Raw genomic sequence first — 19723 nt, forward strand, 5'->3', positions numbered from 1 at the left:
TCTTTGATCTTTGTGGTATTGTCAAAAAATGCTAAGTAGCTGCTCATGGCTAATCTTGCTCATGTGAAAATGGGTTAAGCTTGTTGATTGCATCTCTTAACCCTCCTTTGTCTTAAATTCTTTAGTATGATTTGTTGATGTACATAAGTCAATATTTTCATCTGTCAGAGACAAGCTGTCAGCCTCCTCAGGGCATGGAAAAACAAAGACAAGGAAAATCTACTGCTAGTCACCATAGGCCACTAATAACAACACTACTAACAAAAACATAGTTCTTACAACAAACTGTGCATATAGTTTAAGATTAGGGCAAAATTGTTTAGCTATGTGCTGGTTGGCTAACAGAAAATATGAAAAATCCACTGTTGCAGCAGTCTAATTCATTCAGATAATTGTGCAACTCTAGATCATGTAGCGAAAATAAATGAATACAGAAGGTTCTGTGAAAGCAGAATACCATTATGTAGCAGCGACAGTTTCCTCCTCCTTCATATAAATGTACAATCTCTTAGGTGTAAAATCAATGAATTACAATACTGGCTCGATAAAATCAACTGCAGTGTTCTATGCACCAATGAACACTGGATGAAAGACACTGAAATAGACTTGTGTATTCCTCTTGGATATTCGTTAGTTACAAGCTACTGCAGAAAAAGTATTACACATGGTGGGGCCTCAATATATGTCAAAAGTAACCTTGAATTGCATTACTCAGTTATAGACCTTAGTAGAATATGCCTTGAAGCTGCAATAGAAGTAGCTGGTGTGGTAATGCACGAACAGAAAACTGTAATTGTCTCAATCTATTGAATCCTAGGCTCTGATGAGATAGTATTTATAGAAAAAATTAGTACTTTAATATTGTTGTTGTCAAAATATAAACAGCATAGAATTGTAATTGTAGGTGATATTAACATAGATATAAGGGCAAAGAGAAAAAATGTAATTCATATGATTAACACTCTGAAGTCATTAAACTATTACTGTCTCAATGAAAAACCCACTAAACTAAACGCATGCCTTGATAACATAATTAGCAATGTACAAAGAGACTCCATACAATGTGATGTAATAGAATTAGGAATATCAGATCATGCAGGGCTATGGCTTCAAATAGAAAAGTCAGCCTTCAGTTCAACAGAGAGAGAAGTGACATATACAATTCTAGGTGAATCCAATGTAAACAAAATGATAAACCAGTTAAAAGAAATGGGTTGGACTCATGTAATGGATAACAAGAAAACGATTAATAAATGTTTTTCCAGTTTCCTGACAGAGATCAAGCATATAGTAGAAATGACATGCCCCTTGGTAACCAAAAGGTACCAGAGTAATATTACTCATAAGCAACAAAATACTAACAAGTGGTACACCCCACAACTTAACAAACTCAGAATACTACTGATGATTATGAAAGACAAAACTCATAACAGTGATAGGGACAAGGAAAATTACACTAAAATGAGAAACCTTTACAGATTAGAAATAAAAAATGCTAAGTGCTGTGCAAATGATGAATATATTTTAAATTCTAAAAATAAATGTAGAGCTGCCTGGATTGTCATTAAAAGGGAAATTAATAATACCAATAAAGAAAGGAGTATCACTATTAACTGCAATATTCTCAATGAATATTTTGTAAATAGCGTCACCACCTCACCCATCAATTCTGCCTCTGATGCAGAAGCATTGCTCACTTGTGAAAAACAGACAAAAGTGAGAAGTTCACTTGGACCCGAATCACATTAAATGATATTCATAAGTCAATAAACAAATTAAGTAATTCCAAAACAGAAGATTATTATGAACTCAGTGATCTCATCATTAAATGTATAGCAAAAGAAATTGAAGTGCCACTTCTCTCACTATCAAACAGAGTACTTGATGAAGGAATATTCCCCGACTGTCTTAAGCTCACAGTTACATTGCCTGTGTATAGAAAAGGTGAAAGAAACCTCCCAAATAATTACAGACCCATTTCAATAATACCAATCATATTCAAGTTAGTAGAAAATTGTGTGCATAAGCAGATATACAGGTATTTTGAAACCAACAAAATTTTAAATGAACAACAATCTGGCTTCAGGTCACACCTATCAACTGTAAAGCAGTAGAAGCTTTGGTAAGCAATGTTTATGAAGGGTATGAAAAAAGAGTATCAATGTCTGGAACACTTATTGACCTAAGTAAAGCTTTTGACTCAGTGTCACATGACATACTCATCAAAAAGTTAAAATATTATGGCATTGAAGATGACACACTCTGACTATTCAGATCTTATCCAAGCAATAGGTTACAACTTGTATATGCAAATAATCAGAGGTCAGAAATACTCCCTATAGAAAGAGGAATACCCCTGGGCTCTGTTCTTGGTCCTTTTCTGTTCATTGTCTATGTTAATGACTTCTTGAATTACATACCATGTAAGAACATACTATATGCTGACGATATGACATTAATAAGTACAGGAGAGAACTTACAGAGTGTACTGGACAAAAATAGAGAGATGATGCAAATGGCTAATTACTGGTGTCAGGCTAACCAGCTGTGCATAAATCAAACAAAAACAGAAGAAATTATATTTAATCTCAAAGTAACTAAAAATGAAAACAAAACAGTGAAGTTACTTGGACTAATCATAGACCAAAAGCTCTCATGGGAAGGACACCCCAATTATCTATGTAGTAAACTAGCATGAGTACTTTTCTTATTGTATAAATTAAGAAACAGTGTGAGCAAGCAACTGCTACTCCACTCATACTATGCTTTTTTTAATTCCCAACTGCAATCTGGAATATTGCTTCGGGGTAACTCCGCAGGGGCTGAATGTATTTTCAGATGGCAGAAGAAAGCAATCAGGTGCATGGAGGGGTTAGCACCCAGAGAGTCCTGCAGAAATTATTTTAAATCTCTTGGCGTAATGACAGTGCCAAGCATGTACATATATAACTGTCTAATATATGCCAGAGAAAATCTGAAAAAATTGAACATGAGATGTGATGTGCATGCACACAGCCCAAGAAACAGTCACCTGCTGGACCTGCCTTCCACAAGACTTGCTGTAGTCCATAATAACTATAAGTACTTAAGCACAAAATTTTTCAATAAGTTACCATGCTCAGCTCGTACAGTACCACTAAATAAATATAAGAATACATTGCAAACCTGGCTAAAAAACAACAAATTCTATACAACTGAAGAATTCTTAGAAACTAATCATCAATATATATGTTTTACCTAAGTTATGAAGAAAATGTTTTGATATTATATAAGCTAGTTATTTACTGTGATTCTTTTCTTATGTGTGTATTTAATTACTGTATAAAACACTGTTTTACATAATGCTGAAGAAAAGGTCTTTAGTTCCTTTTCTCCCCTTTCTGTAATTATTTGAATATCGTACTGAAACTAAAACTGTCTGTAAAATTTGATGAAGCCAATTGTGTGAAAAATACTGAAAGGCTAATAAAAATATTCTATTCTATTCTATTCTACAGTGTGGCTTTTATGGATCATTTCCTCCATTCCCGCTGTAGGCACATATACACTGGAACAGTCAGTATCTCTATGATTAACCTCTTTCTCCCCTGAAATATTCTAAGCCTCATGAACGAAGCATGAAGTAACTTTGACAAAAAAAAAAAAAGCTGACTTACTTTCTTTTTCCTCTGTGTTCCTCAATTCCTATCAGGTTCTTCTGGAACCTTACATGTCATATACCCCCTGACATATGTCATACATACAATTTGTCTTTGTTTGCAAAAAATATGTTGCACTGAAAGTATTTGTCTGTTGCATGCACAAGAGCACCTGGTAAAAATATTTTTTTTTTAAAAAATACAACTTGTTTTTATTAAACAAAATGTAAATTTGCATACAGATTCACATATACTTTAGAATGAACACTGAGTACTTTTATCACATCAACATGTTATTCAAACTACATTCAGTTAAATGTCTATACTGTTGATGGAAAATAACTGTCATAAGAAAACATTCACTACACAATAAAGGCATATCATTCTCAATAAATCAAATAACATATAAGTGCAATCAGTATTGTATTCAAACAGTGGAAGTCAGGGTTGAAATAACAACAATATTATGAGAAGGATAGATTGCAACTCACCACACAGAGCAGTCACTGAGTTGCAGACATGCTACTAAGACTACTAAGATTTGGTTGTCTTTTTATTGTGCCTGTCTGGGACTCATCATTTTCTCTGAGCAGTGAGTAGCATCTGTCCTTTTCATAAGATTGCTGTTGTATGTAGATAGCTCAGTTCTTTGTTTTTCAAATAACTGTTCAACACACATTGGCAGGACTAAATGATATCTGAATTTTTATGCAGATATATTATTTGAGAAAAGAAGTGTGATCAAAATGTAATGGGAATTTTTTAAATTTCTCAAGCTTTATAATCTGATTTCCAATTTTTTTTCTTGTTGGAACACATGTGCCAGATGTATTTTTGCATTTTCAGCTATTTTGAACCTTTAGCGTATTGTTTACAGCCAAAAAGGGTATACATGTTTTTGAGTGCTTGGCAAATCTTTGCTTTCGGAAAAGATACATAAAAGAATCATCATTAAACTTTGCTGAAGAATGGAATAAGGTGCAGCACCACTTTAGAAATATTGACTGTGGCTTTTGGTAAACCTACTATGAGTAAGACAAGAATTAAAGAGTTGTATACATGTTTCAAAGAGGGTTGAGAAGATATTGGAGATTATGACTGCCCTGAATGTCCTAGCTCTTCAGTTACTGATGACAGTGCGGAAGAAGTAAAGAAAATGGTTCTGGAAAATTGCCAAAACTCAATTAGAGAGGTTGCCAATCATTTATTCATATCTTTTCTCTCATTCCATGCAATGTTTTGGAGGTCTGGGCATTAAACATGTAGTAGCAAAGTTTGTTCTAAAAGTGTTGAATTTTGACCAAAAATGACCCTGTGTAGTCATTGCTCAGGAATTGCTGAATGAAGAACTTCTAAAGACAGTTATAACAGGTGATGAAACATGGCCATATGGATATGAAATTGAAACCAAGCCCCAATTGTCCCAAAGGAAACAGCCTGAAGGGCTAAGACATAAAAAAATTTGGCACATCTGATCATGTTAGAAGATTCTTCTCACTGTTATCTTCAGTTACAATGGGATAGTACATATGAAGTACTATCTGGAAACTATGTGTCATTTGTGTGAAGCAGTCTGAAGAAAATAAACAGAATGATGGCAAAACCACTCGTGGAAATTGCATCACAATAATGCTCCCACCAACATGTCAATGCTTGTTTATGATTTTTTGCCAAAAAACAAAACCTTTATGCTGCATCAACCACCATATTCACCGGACAAGGCCCCCTCGGACTTCAAGTCCCTGTGACTTCTTTCTATTTCTAAGGCTGAAGAGCAACATGAAAGGACATCAGTTTGCCACCCCTGATGAGATAAAAGCAGAACTGATGAAGGAGCTGAGCACCACAACAAAAATTGAGTTCCAGAAGTAATTCAAAGATCAGAAAAAGCAGTGATACAAGTGTATTATATCTGAGGGGGCTACTTTGAAAGGAACAAAGTTGATGAATAAGTAAAGTCTTTAAGAAAAACAAAATTTCCTTTAACTGTTTGATCACAGCTCATATTAGTTAACACGAATTTTCAATAATAACAGTTTCCCTTACTGGTGCCTACAAAATAAATCACCCATTTAAGGCAGAGCAAGGCTGTTGAATGTAGTTGAGGCAGAAACCTCTGTTCCCAATGTCATTTGGAGCTTCAGAGCTGTCAGTATGAAAAGCCAGCCGGAACGGTCTTGTCCTACCTACAAATGATACATAAATTTTGATTATTAAAAGCAATGCTGGCAGAAATTGGTAAATCATAGCAAAATAAAACAAAACAACAACACACTTAAAATTATCATTTTGTGTGAAAGATACCATAGATAAATAACAGATAGTTTTAGTTATCTGTAAAAGATGATAATGTTACCAAACTGAGTGCTGAGTAAGATATACAAAATATTATATTTGTCATGAAACAAAATTGTTTAGTGACCCACAATTCTATAATAATAATAATATAGTAATAATAATAATAATAATAATAGTATGAATGTTGAATTTTCTTAAACTAAAAGTAACATTTCTCCACATTTGTTTGTACATTACAATCCACTAAAGCTTAATTAAGCATATTAATTCAATTTCTTAGAAAAACAATATGTGTATCATTTTACTTTTTATTTTTATTTATACTGAGTCACACAGAATGGAATGTATATTTGAAGACAGATCACTACTCACCAAACACAATCATTTCCATGGAGTCAAACGTGATGTGTTTGACACACGAAAAACATTCATGATGATTGGTTCCTAATCATGTTATGAACTTGGTAAGTATCAAAAAAACATGTTGCAAGGTCATTCATTTAGCAAAACATAGAATAAAATAATAGGGTATTATCACATTAGAGCTTTCAGACTGTTACTATATGACACTCATCTGTGCTTATAAATAATGTTATGTTGCAAATCTATGGAGTGAATGTTTTTTTTCCCCTTTGCAGTGACAATGTAGAAAACTGGAGAGAACACAGTAAAGTAAAGTTCTCAAGATTTCTGTGTACATCATATCCCAGTAAAGCTTAATTAAACATGTTAATGCAATTTCTTGAGAAAAAGATGTGTGCAGCATTTAATCTTTTATTTTATACTGAGTCCTGCATGCACACATGCACATGCACTCACTTGCACATGCATAGTCACTGGAATCTACAGACCCTGCACCCAGAGTGATGAGAGTAGTAGTGTTTGCTGGAATAAGTAATAGTGAAATGAAAGTGACAGTAACCGTTTTGAAAGGGATGATAAAAACAGTGCAGATGATATTCCTCATGTCAGTGGAAGGCAACAGGTAGTCAAAGCCCTACTAGAGAATGTGGCTCAGTTGCTGCAGTCCTGACTGGTAAGGAAGGACGAAGGGAATATTCCTTGTAATTGAATAAGGTAGAGAGTGAGTGTGTGTGAGAGAGAGAGAGAGACAGAGTTTGTTTTTGGATACAAGGCATGGGATGTCTGTCTACAGACAAGGTAAGGGTACTTTTGCTATGTATGGATTTCAGTAAGATCTTCAACACACTGCAAGAATCACTACCTGTCACTTAAAATGTAGCATCCTGGGATATCTAATTTGTAAAAGAAACTGTTTGGGGTGTAATGAGTGACAACAATCAATGTGGAGATATAAATGGTGATCAGCGGTTTAGATGGTAATAGAGTTTCTTGTGGAGCTATCTGTGATGTATAGATGAACATCCAGCACTGTGGCTCACTGAGCCAAATACTACCAGGTGAAATTTATAAGGAAGAAGCTGTTAAGGTTCTGCAAAAAGTGGTCCATGCATGATATTGTATGGTACCAATACGTTCCAAAAATTGGTGCGTAAAAATATCTTAGTTTCTATTGATTACAGACATAAGGGATCAAGTATTTTGGACAGCCCTTGGCCTAATCAATCACTTATATACCTATTGGATGAATGAGCATACTGTAGCTATCCTACAGTACACAGTCAAAATTTAAACAGTACACGTTTCCTCCAGTCCAATTTTTTTTTTTTTTTTTTTCATTAGCTTTGGTCTAGGCTGGGCCTTCGATGTTTCACTAAAGCATTATCTGTTTATGGGTAGTTCCTGCGAAAACTATGAAATATCTAACACAAGTATCAATATTGTGGGGATGGCCACTTCTGAATTTTTATTAATGCCAAATCATCAAAATTTTTGCCATATGTACTTGAGAGGATGTTCTCAGGGAACTTTAAATCTTTTAATATCATTACCCATTACCAAGATCCTGATGTTCAGAATTACTGTACTTTTTCAGATAACCATAAAACTGGTTTTTAGCCATTTTTGCACAAGGGGCTGCAATTGTCTAAGTAACTAACCACAGAAAGTGGCTCAGTTTTTAACTGTAAAATCTTTAGACGTTTATCTAGAAAAGTGTACATCCTTTAGACTTTTATCTAGACACTTCATTTCCTTGTTTTAGAAAATCTTTACCTACTATTAAGATACACCCAAAAAAAAAAAAAAAAAAAAAAAAAAAAAAACACGATTTTTGGGCACCAGAAATACTAGTTGTGGGGATGGTTTCTTCTATAAATTCTGTTCTCAGAAAATCATGAAAATTTGGACCATATGCTCTTATGATTATGTTCTCAGGAACCTTGAAACTTTTACAATCCCATTGTCTGTTATCAGAGCCAAATGTTAACATTCAGTCTGAGATGCAATGTAGTTTTAACTGATGTAGTAAACACATGGAAATAGTTCTGGGGTTGTTGCAAGGGTTCTGAGGTCACCCAGCTATATTTTTAGTTGAGATTTATTCACAAATAAAATTTAATGATGTACTGACTCTGTATAATGGCCACTTCACCCCTATAGAAGTTGACTTAACACGGAAATCATTCAATGGTGCCATGTCGCAGCATAAGCACCTTACAAAAAAGCTTTTGACATACAAAATTCCTTTTACTTGCAAACCGAACACCAAATTATTTTGGGTACTGTAAGTATATCCTAAAAATGTTGTGAATTTTTATTTAAAGTACTGTAAAGTGAACTGTTTTAACCTTATATTGAGTAAAGAAAATACTTATCTGTTGTTTACATGTGTCAAAGTTTGTAAATGTGTCAAGGTACCGGGTAGTTATAGTTAAACTTTCACTACTTAGGAGACAATCGCAATGAGGGAGAAAAAGAACGGGACACACGCAACAGGACAGAGAGAGTGAAAGGGGCAGAGGCAGTGGGAGAGAGACATACAGGATGATTCAGAAGGAATGTCACACTTTATGAGGTGATTCTAGATGTGAAAATAAGCTGAAAGGGTCCTGTGAACATGTGTCCAATTTTTTATCATTATGGAACTGGAGTGGGTTGAAGACTACACACATCTATGAATGATTATGAAGACATGTGTGAGTATTATTTACCAAAATTGTATGGTGGACAGAATAACAGTGGGATAGGTGACTGATCCATCCTACAAGAGGTGTCAAAGAGCTCCCACCCATCTCAACACACTTGTCAATGCGTTGAAGGGTGTGTTGTGTTGCACATCGAATATCATCCTGGCAGATTTTAATGCAGGCAACAGGATCAGTAATGTGAGTGACAAGTTCGTCACATACACTACTGGAAATTGAAATAAGAACACCGTGAATTCATTGTCCCAGGAAGGGGAAACTTTATTGACACATTCCTGGGGTCAGATACATCACATGATCACACTGACAGAACCACAGGCACATAGACACAGGCAACAGAGCATGCACAATGTCGGCACTAGTACAGTATATATCCACCTTTCGCAGCAATGCAGGCTGCTATTCTCCCATGGAGACGATCGTAGAGATGCTGGATGTAGTCCTGTGGAACGGCTTGCCATGCCATTTCCACCTGGCGCCTCAGCTGGACCAGCGTTCGTGCTGGACGTGCAGACCGCGTGAGACAACGCTTCATCCAGTCCCAAACATGCTCAATGGGGGACAGATCTGGAGATCTTGCTGGCCAGGGTAGTTGACTTACACCTTCTAGAGCACGTTCTGTGGCACGGGATACATGCGGACGTGCATTGTCCTGTTGGAACAGCAAGTTCCCATGCCGGTCTAGGAATGGTAGAACAATGGGTTCGATGACGGTTTGGATGTACCGTGCACTATTCAGTGTCCCCTCGACGATCACCAATGGTGTACGGCCAGTGTAGGAGATCGCTCCCCACACCATGATGCCGGGTGTTGGCCCTGTGTGCCTCGGTCGTATGCAGTCCTGATTGTGGCACTCACCTGCACGGCGCCAAACATGCATACGACCATCATTGGCACCAAGGCAGAAGCGACTCTCATCGCTGAAGACGACACGTCTCCATTCGTCCCTCCATTCACGCCTGTCGCGACACCACTGGAGGCGGGCTGCACGATGTTGGGGCATGAGCGGAAGACAGCCTAACGGTGTGCGGGACCATAGCCCAGCTTCATGGAGATGGTTGCGAATGGTCCTCGCCGATACCCCAGGATCAACAGTGACCCTAATTTGCTGGGAAGTGGCGGTGCGGTCCCCTACGGCACTGCGTAGGATCCTACGGTCTTGGCGTGCATCCGTGCGTCGCTGTGGTCCGGTCCCAGGTCGACGGGCACATGCACCTTCCGCCGACCACTGGCGACAACATCGATGTACTGTGGAGACCTCACGCCCCACGTGTTGAGCAATTCGGCGGTAGGTCCACCTGGCCTCCCGCATGCCCACTATACGCCCTCGCTCAAAGTCCGTCAACTGCACATACGGTTCACGTCCACGCTGTCGCGGCATGCTACCAGTGTTAAAGACTGCGATGGAGCTCCGTATGCCACGGCAAACTGGCTGACACTGACGGCGGCGGTGCGCAAATGCTGCGCAGCTAGCGCCATTCGACGGCCAACACCGCGGTTCCTGGTGTGTCCGCTGTGCCGTGCGTGTGATCATTGCTTGTACAGCCCTCTCGCAGTGTCCGGAGCAAGTATGGTGGGTCTGACACACCGGTGTCAATGTGTTCTTTTTTCCATTTCCAGGAGTGTATATCCACCTCTGCAGCATTCACTTCCCACTTACCGAGCCTCAAAAATAGAAGTCAAATGGGATTAGGTCAGGTGATCTGGCAAGCCAAGTAATGGGTCCCTCATAGCCAATGTACCATTGAGGTAATGTGTTACTCGGATACTGGGATACTTGTCTAGTATGATGAATCGGTGAGCCATCATGTTGCAGGTATAACTGATGTTGTTGCTATAATGTCATGTCTTCCAAAAGTGCTGATAGGTCTTCTATCAGGAAATGGACATATGCTGCAGTTGTCATGTGATTTGGCGGGAACACAGGCTGTATCATCAGGGCATCAATTGTACCACAACAGATGTTCACTGAGAACCCTTTTCATGTGTGGAAATGAGAAAAAGTCACACCGAGCCAGGTCAGGTGAGTAAAGTGTGTGGGGTAGCAGAACCATGTCAGTTTTAACCAGAAACTGTCTTAACAGAGTTGGCTGTGCATGCAGGTGCTTTGTGGTGGTGGAAGAACCAGATTCCTGTTTGTCACAAAACGGGTCTATTTTTATTAACACTGTAGTGCAATCCTCTTAAAACTTACAAACAAAAGGTTTGTTTGATGGTCTGGCCTGGGGGAACAAACTCTGAATGAACTATGCTTTTGGCACCAAAAAAAGCAAATCAGCATTTTTTTTATGTTTGATTTAATTTGATGACATTTTCTTCGACGGGGTGATGAAGATGTCTTCCATTGACTTGACTGTTGCTTTGTTTCTGAGTTGTAACATAATGACCTTCAGAAAATCTGGATCAGTTTCAAGCTGTTGTTTCTAAACATGACATGTTTCAACTTGCTGTTCCTGTTGATTGCCAGTCAGAACCTGTGGAGTAAACTTGGCAGCAACCCTTCTCATTCCCAAACCTTCTGTTAAAGTTTGCTGAACTGATCTCTAAGATAACCCACTAATCTCTGAGAGTTGAGCAATTGTCTGTTGACAGTTGTGAGCACAAGCTATCAAATTTTTGTAAATATTTTTGTAGATTCAGGCAGTTGGTGGATGTCCCGAATGAGGTATGACAACATTACAATCTGCATGTGGCCATTTTTAAATTGAGTGAACCACTTGTACACTCGAGTTTTTCCTGTAGCATCATTTTGGTAAGCAGCTTTCAACATTAACACAGTTCCAGCAACATTTTTACAGAGTAGAAAACAAAATTTCACAGCTGTACATTGTTCACTTAAACTTACCATCATAAAAAATGAAACAAGAACAAAATAGTGCTATCAGAATAGTCACTACAGATAAACAGAACAAGTCTGGTTGACAACACAGGTGGTACTGAACTGGCAATGAGTTGTGCGATACATACCTAGTGGCAGAAATCCATATTGAACAAACTCCATTCCAGGATTTTTTTTAACCCCCTCATAGTCTTCAACCCACTCCAGTTTCATAATGATCAAAAATCAGACAAAAGTTCATAGCACTCATTCAGTTTATTTTCACATGTTGAATCACCCCACAAATTATGTGATAATCCTCCTGAATCACCCTGTATGCAGACAGTGGCAGTGAGAGGGAGATGTTGAGTATGAAGGCTTCACTACAAAGAGAGAATGGGTGAAAGGATTTAGAACATTCTGTGTTTAAAAAATAAGTGAATATGTTCACAGGCCAAAATTTTGGTGTGGAAGGTGGAATGTGGATTGAGGCAGCTGGTCCCCACTTTCCTCTCAGAGTCTTTTAAAGAGAAGCATATTCACCTTCTTTGAGCTCTGACAGGAGCATTTTTCAGCTGGTTGGGATCTCTGAACATAAAAAGCATGAGGGATGAAGGATTCTGTATGACTATAAACAACTTCCTGATATGGCACTCAAACAGACTGATACTGAACAGTTTCATTTTGAGAGCCCATCATGGCACTGCTGCAGCTTTTTTCATTGGTTATATCTTCAAAGCCGGCCGAAGTGGCCGTGCGGTTAAAGGTGCTGCAGTCTGGAAACGCAAGACCGCTACGGTCGCAGGTTCGAATCCTGCCTCGGGCATGGATGTTTGTGATGTCCTTAGGTTAGTTAGGTTTAACTAGTTCTAAGTTCTAGGGGACTAATGACCTCAGAAGTTGAGTCCCATAGTGCTCAGAGCCATTTGAACCATATCTTCAAACAAACAGTTTTGTGTATGAGGATATACACATATCAAAATAAGTTTTGCATCACCTTGGTTCCGAGAGTTCTGGAACCTGTACAGAAAATTGGAATAGAGGTCAACATAAACATCATTTTCACCCTTTTTATTGCTCATGAAAACCACACGTTGCATGTTGTACCACAATACAGCGAGACCTCCAGAGGTGATGGTCCAGGTTGTTGTATACACCAGTACCTCTTATACCCAGTAGCATGTCCTCTTGCATTTATGCATGCCTGTATTCATTGTGGCAAACTCTCCACAAGCTCATCGAGGCATTGTTGGTCCAGATTGTCCCATTCCTCAATGGCGATTTGGCCTAGATCCCTCAGAGTGGTTAGTGGGTCACATCGTCCATAAACAGCCCTTTTCAATATATCCCAGGCATGTTCAATAGGGTTCATGTCTGGAGAATATGCTGGCCACTCTAGTCGAGCAATGTTGTTATCCTCTCTGGTGACTGTCTGGTTGAAGGCATATGCGACACTCATTGGTGAAGAGAATTTGATGCCAATCCTGAGCGGTCCACTTGGCATGTTGTTAGGCCCATTGGTGCCGCGCTGCATGGTGTCATGGTTGCAAAGATGGACCTCGGCATGGATGTTGGGAGTGAAGCTGCACATCATGCAGCCTATTGAGCACAGTTTGAGTCATAACACGACGTCCTGTGGGTGCATGAAAAGCATTATTCATGGTATTGCTGTCAGGGTTACTCCGAACCATAAACCACAGGTAGCAGTTATCCACTGAAGTAGCAACCCTTGGGCGGCCTGAGCAAGGCATGTTATCAATGATTCCTGTCTCTCTGTATCTCCTCCATGTCTGAACAACATTGCTTTTGTTCACTCCAAGATGCCTGGACACTTCCCTTGTTGAGAGCCATTCCTGGCACAAAGTAACAATGCAGACGCAACCAAACTGTGGTATTGACCATCTAGGGTATGGCTGAACTAAAGACAATATGAGCCATGTATCTTCTTCCTGGTGGAATGACTGGGACTGATTGGCTGTCAGACACCCTCCGTCTAATAGGTGCTGCTCATGCATGGTTGTTTACATCTTTGTGCGGGCTTAGAGACATCTCTGAATAGTCAAAGGGACTGTGTCTGTGATACAGTATCCACAGTCAAAGTCTATTTTAAGGAGTTCTGGGAACCGGGGTGAGGCAAAACTTTTATTGACATATGTATTTTGCCATGATTCCCAAGAAGAAGGTTGTGGGTTATATCATCAGTGGTGCATAGGGAGAAGTAGTCTTCAGTTGAAGTATGACCATAGGAGGTTGTATCCCAAGGAAAACCAGTTGCTCTGGATACATCCTTTATTCATGCAAATCCCTCACCTCAGTACTCACTAGTGGCTGAATACCTGACTCCATTCACTTTCTCCATCTCATTCCACCCTCCTAACCAGTCCTTCCTTCTGCTGATACTTTTCTGCTCACCCCTTGTGATCTATTGCAACTTTTTCTTATTCTGTTCTTATTGTACTGTTTCCTCTATGTTGCTCCTAGCAGTCCCCTACCCTGCTATCTGCCTTCTTGCCTAGGTGCCTGTTACCTCCTCTGTGCACATCTACAAACTCTGCAGTACCATGAACTTTCCTAAACCAATCCTATCCCTTTCAGTATCCACATTTGTTCTATTTCTCAACCTCCCACACCAGCCAATGCCACTACTTTGTGTGTGTGTGTGTGTGTGTGTGTGTGTGTGTGTGTGTTATCTAAAAGTTAAGCAATTTACCACTGTTGCTAAGTGCCTGTTGCCTTCTTAGTGCCTCATCTGTTTGGTGAGTACAAATCTATCTTCATATATATTATGACAATATTATGAAGAGGACAGATTGCTACTAACCATATAGAGGAGGTGTTGAGTTGCAGACAGGCGCAATAAAAAGGCCTTTTTCTAAAGTAGACTACACACAAACACACACACACACACACACACACACACACACACACACACACACTCACACATATTCATGCAAGCACAACCCACACGCATGTGATCACCATCCTTGGCCATGGACACTGGACTGCAGGCAACTGCTCATGATGGGAGAAGCTATCTGGTTGGTGGGGCTGAAGAGGAGGCTGGGATGAGGAAGGGGAAGGATAACAGGGTAGGGGTGGGGGACTGCTTTGTGGAAACATTCAGAGACACGGTGGAGACAGGGTAGGGCAGCTTAGTGCAGTCAGGAGGTCAGACACAGGTATGGGGGAAGGGGTCGGGGGGAAGTGAAGCCAAAAAGGAGAGGAATAGAGGAGGGGAAAAAAGACTGTGAGTGCATTAGCAGAATAGACAGAAGGCTGTGTAGTGCTGGAATGGGAGCAGGGAAAGGGATAGATGGGTTAAGGCCAGGGATTAACAAATGTTGAGGAAAGGATGGTACGGGAATGTAGGATACACTGCAGATTTAATTCTTGAATGTTTAGTATTTGCTAACATACATTATTATTCGTAAGTCTGTAAGATTTTGCAACATTTGTAAATGTATTTATGTTTATGATTATTAAATTACTATCATTAAAGTAGTTTATGCTTACTGAATTATAGTCATTAAAGATTCCCCCCCATGAATCATGGCCCCTGCTGCTGGTGGGGTGGCTTACATACCTCAGCAATACAACTAGCTATACTGTAGGTGCAACCACTTCAGAGGGGCATCTGTTGAGGAGCCAGACAAATGTGTGGTTCAAGAAGTGGGGCAGCAGCCTTTTCAGTTGTTGCAGGGATAAGAGTCTGAATGATTGACTGATCTGGCCTTGTAACATTGCCCAAAACAGCCTTGCTGTTGCTGATACTGTGAACAGTTGTAAGCAAGGGGAAACTACAGTCAAGACTTTTCGCATGGGCATGCAGTTCTAGAGTATGGTTAAATGATAATGGCATCCTCTTGAATAAAATATTCTGGAGGTAAAATAGTCCCCCATTTGGATCTCCAGGTGGGGACTACTCAGGAGGATATTGTTATCAGAGGAAACAAAACTGGCATCCTACGAATCAGAGCGTCAAATGTCAGATCCCTTAATCGGCCAGGAAGGTTAGAAAATTTAAAATGGATAGGTTGAAGATGGATATCTTGAGAATTAGTGCAGTTTAGTGGCAGGAGGAATAGGACTTCTGGCCAGGTGAATACAGGGTTATAAACACAAAATCAAATAGGGGTATTGCAGGAATAGGTTTAATAATGAATACAAATATAGAATACAAGCAAGCTAGACTATGAACAGCATAGTGAATACATTATCATAGCCAAGATAGACACAAAGCTGACATCCACCACAGTAGCAGAAGTTTATGTTCCAACTAGCTCTACAAATGATGAAGAGATTGAAGAAATGTATGATGAGATAAAAGAAATTAATCAGATAGTTAAGGGAGATGAAAATTTAATTGTGATGGGGGACTGGAATTTGATAGCAGGGAAGAGAAGGAAAAATTGTTGGTGAATATGGACTGGGGGAAAGGAATGAATGAGGAAGCTACCCTGTAGAATTTTGCACAGAGCATAATTTAATCATTGCTACAAATGGTTTAAGAATCATGAAACGAGGTTGTTTACATTGAAGTGATCTGGAGCCACTGGAAGCTTTCAGACTGATTATATAATGGTAAGACAGAGATTTTGGAAGCAGATTTTAAACTGTAAGACATTTACAGGGAAAGATATGGACTCCGACGACAATTTATGGGTCATGAACTGTAGATTAAAACTAAAGGAACAGCAAAAAGGTATGAAATTAAGGAGATGGAATGTGGATAAGTCGAAACAGCCAGAGATTGTTGAGAGTTTCAGAGGGAGCATTGGGCAATGACTGACTAGAACAGGGGAAAGAAATACAGTAGATGTCTGTGTAGCTTCAAGAGATGAAGGCAGCAGAGGATCAAATAGGTAAAAAAAGGCCTTGTAGAAATCCTTGGATAACACAGGAGATACTGAATTTAAATGATAAAAGGAGAAAATGTAAAAATGCAGCAAATAAAGCAGATGAAAGGGAGCACAAATTTCTAAAAAATGAGATTGACAGGAAATGCAAAATAGCTAAGCAGGAATGGCTAGAGAACAAATATAAGGATATAGAAGCTTATATCAGGGAAAAGATAAGTATGCCTACAGGAAACTTAAGAGGCCTTTGGGGAAAAGAGAAGCAGCTGTATTGAGAGCTCAGATGGAAAACCAGTCCCAAGCAAAGAAGGGAAAGCTGAAAGGTGGAAGTAGGTGTCTGTACAAGGAGATGAACTAGTAGACAGTATCATTTAATGGAAGAGGACATAGATGAAGAGGAGATGGGAGACATGATACTGAGAGAAGAATTCGACAGAGCGCTGAAAGACCCAAGTCGAAACAAGGCCCCAGAGTAGACAATATTCTGTCAGAACTATTGATAGCCTTGGGACAGTCAGCCATGATCAAACTCTTCCATCTGGTGTGTAAGATATATGAGATAGGTGAAATACCCTTGGTCTTCAAGAATAATGTTGTAGTTACAATTCCAAAGAGGTGCTCACAGGTGTGAATATTATCAGACTATCAGTTCAGGAAGTCATGGTTGCAAAATACTAACAAGAATTCTTTACAGAAGAATGGAAGAATTGGTTGAAGCTGACATTGGGGAAGATCAGTTTAGATTCTGGAGAAATCTATGAACACGCGAAGCAATACTAACTGTATGACTTATTTAGAAGACAGATTAAGGAAAGGCAAACCTACATTTATAGCATTTGTAGACTTTAAGAAAGTATTTAACAATGTTAACTGTAATACTCTCTTTCAAATTCTGAAGGTAGCAGGAATAAAATAAAGAGACCGAACAGCTATTTACAACTTGTACAGCAACCAGACAGCAGCAGTGAGTCATGGAGCATGAAAGGGAAGTAGTGATTGAGAAGAGAGTGAGACAGGATTGTAGCTTATCCTTAATGTTATTCAATCTGTTCACTAAGCAAGTAGTAAAGGGAACCAAAGAAAACTTTGGTGAAGGAATTAAAGTACACGGATAAGAAATAAAAACTTTGAGGTTCACCAATGACAGTGCAATTGTGTCAGAATCAGCAAAGGACTTGGAAGAGCAGTTGAATGGAATGGACAGTGTCTTGAAAGGTGGCTATAAGATGAACATCAAGAAAAGCAGAACAAGGATAATGGAATGCAGTCAAATTAAGTCAGGTAGTCAAATTAAGTCAGGTGATGCAGAGTGAATTAAATTCTGAAATGAGACACTTAAAGTAGTAGATGAGTTTCGCTATTTGAGTAGCAAAATAAATGATGATGGCTGAAGCAGGAAGTATATAAAATGTAGACTGCCAATGGCAAGAAAAGCATTTCAGAAGAAGACAAATTTGTTAACATCAAATACAGATTTAAGTGCCAGAAAGTCTTTTCCAAAGGTGTCCGTCTGGAGAGTATGGAAGTAAAACATGGACTGTAAACAGTTTGTCCACTGCTTGTGATCTCACATTAGCATTCTTGCTTCCCGAGCATAGGGTTTCAGGTTTGATTCCCAGTGGAGACGACTGGGTGTTGTTGTGTGGTCTTCATCATCATCATTTATGCCCATTATGGCTGGAGGAAGGAAACAGCAAACTGCCTCCATTAAGACCTTGCCTAGTATGGTGGTGCGGTTCTCCTGCATCATGCCCCTACGCTCTGTCAAGAAGCATGGGACATCATTTCCATAAACAGTTTAGACAACGAGAGTATAGAAGCTTTTGAAATGTGGTGCTACAGAAGTATGTTAGAGATTAGATGGGTAGATCACGTAACTAATAAGGAGGTACTGGATGGAATTGGAGAGAAAAGACATTTGTGGCACAACCTGACTAGAATAAGCAATCGGTTGGTAGGTCACATTTTGAGATATCAAGGGATCACCAATTTAAAGTTGGAGGGAAGTGTAGGGTGTAAAAATTTTAGAGGGAGACCAAGAGATGAATACAGTAAGCAGATCCAGAAGGGTGGAGGTTGCAGCAGTAATTCAGAAATGAAGAGGCTTGCACAGTGTAAAGCAACATGGAGAGCTTCATAAAGCCAGTATTCATACTGAAGACCACAGGAACAACATTACAGACATGTGATAAATACTTTGGTTGTGCTATAAATGAGCCCAGTTATTTTCCATAAAATTTTGGGCAAACTACTGGATGTCAGTAACCTGTTGCCATGATTCTTCTGCCCATCTTTAGGTGTATTCTGGTGACAGTATGCTGAGCCTACCTGCTTAAAAACCTCTCTGTGCATAATTGGTATACCTGTTGTCCATGTGAATTTGTTGCTTGAGTACAAGCACTTCTGTTGCAAGTCTGCTCACTACTGAGACTGGCCTCCAAGGTGAAAACTAACCTGATCAACATCAGATTGAACATTTCCATGTGGTAAAATCACAGGACAGTACTGGGTATGCAGAGCACAAAGATTCCATACAGAATCTAACTGGAAACTCCCATTTCTGCTGCTAAGGGCCTCAGATATTGTTTTCCACTAATGCATTGGTGATGAGGTTCCAAAAGTTATGCCTATGAGCCACAATTTTTATTTCATTGTATTTCACTGAAGGATTAGTAGAAATAAAATGTCCAGTGATAGTGAACTTCCTGCCTTTTTGAAAGTGAGTCTGCCACTGGCATTCCACAATGCACTCCTGACCAATGGTGCTGTTTGCCCTGCTCTCACGTGAAATCCTATAAACATTTGCCTTGTGCAACTCATCATCTTTGATCAATTTCAAAAATGCCAAGATCTTTGACAAAGGATGAAAGATCACTTTTACCTTATGTTTTCGAGTAACTTCTCCCATTTTCATGCAATTATTTTTAATATGTGGCAGGAAGGGTATTGTATTGATGGACATATCCTAATCCTCTTCCTTGCTCTGTCATTTTTATGTCTATGATACACAATATATCATATATCTAAAAACAAAGATGATGTTAC

The 19723-nt window shown here is 39.2% G+C and overlaps 1 protein-coding gene across 1 annotated transcript in view; it reads right to left on the reverse strand.

Moving 5' to 3' along the window:
* Window positions 1–3677: 3677 nt before the first annotated feature.
* The window catches only part of LOC126481737 (uncharacterized), a 138938-nt gene continuing 122892 nt past the window's right edge, over window positions 3678–19723 (reverse strand). Inside the window, exons 9-10 of the mRNA XM_050105692.1 lie at window positions 5707–5824; window positions 3678–3810 (exon numbers count right to left, since the gene is read on the reverse strand). Of these exons, the coding sequence (XP_049961649.1) occupies window positions 3678–3810; window positions 5707–5824 (251 nt within the window). The remainder of the gene's footprint in view (window positions 3811–5706; window positions 5825–19723) is intronic.

This window comes from Schistocerca serialis, chromosome 5 (genome assembly GCF_023864345.2).
Source record: "Schistocerca serialis cubense isolate TAMUIC-IGC-003099 chromosome 5, iqSchSeri2.2, whole genome shotgun sequence".
Classification (NCBI taxonomy): domain Eukaryota; kingdom Metazoa; phylum Arthropoda; class Insecta; order Orthoptera; family Acrididae; genus Schistocerca; species Schistocerca serialis.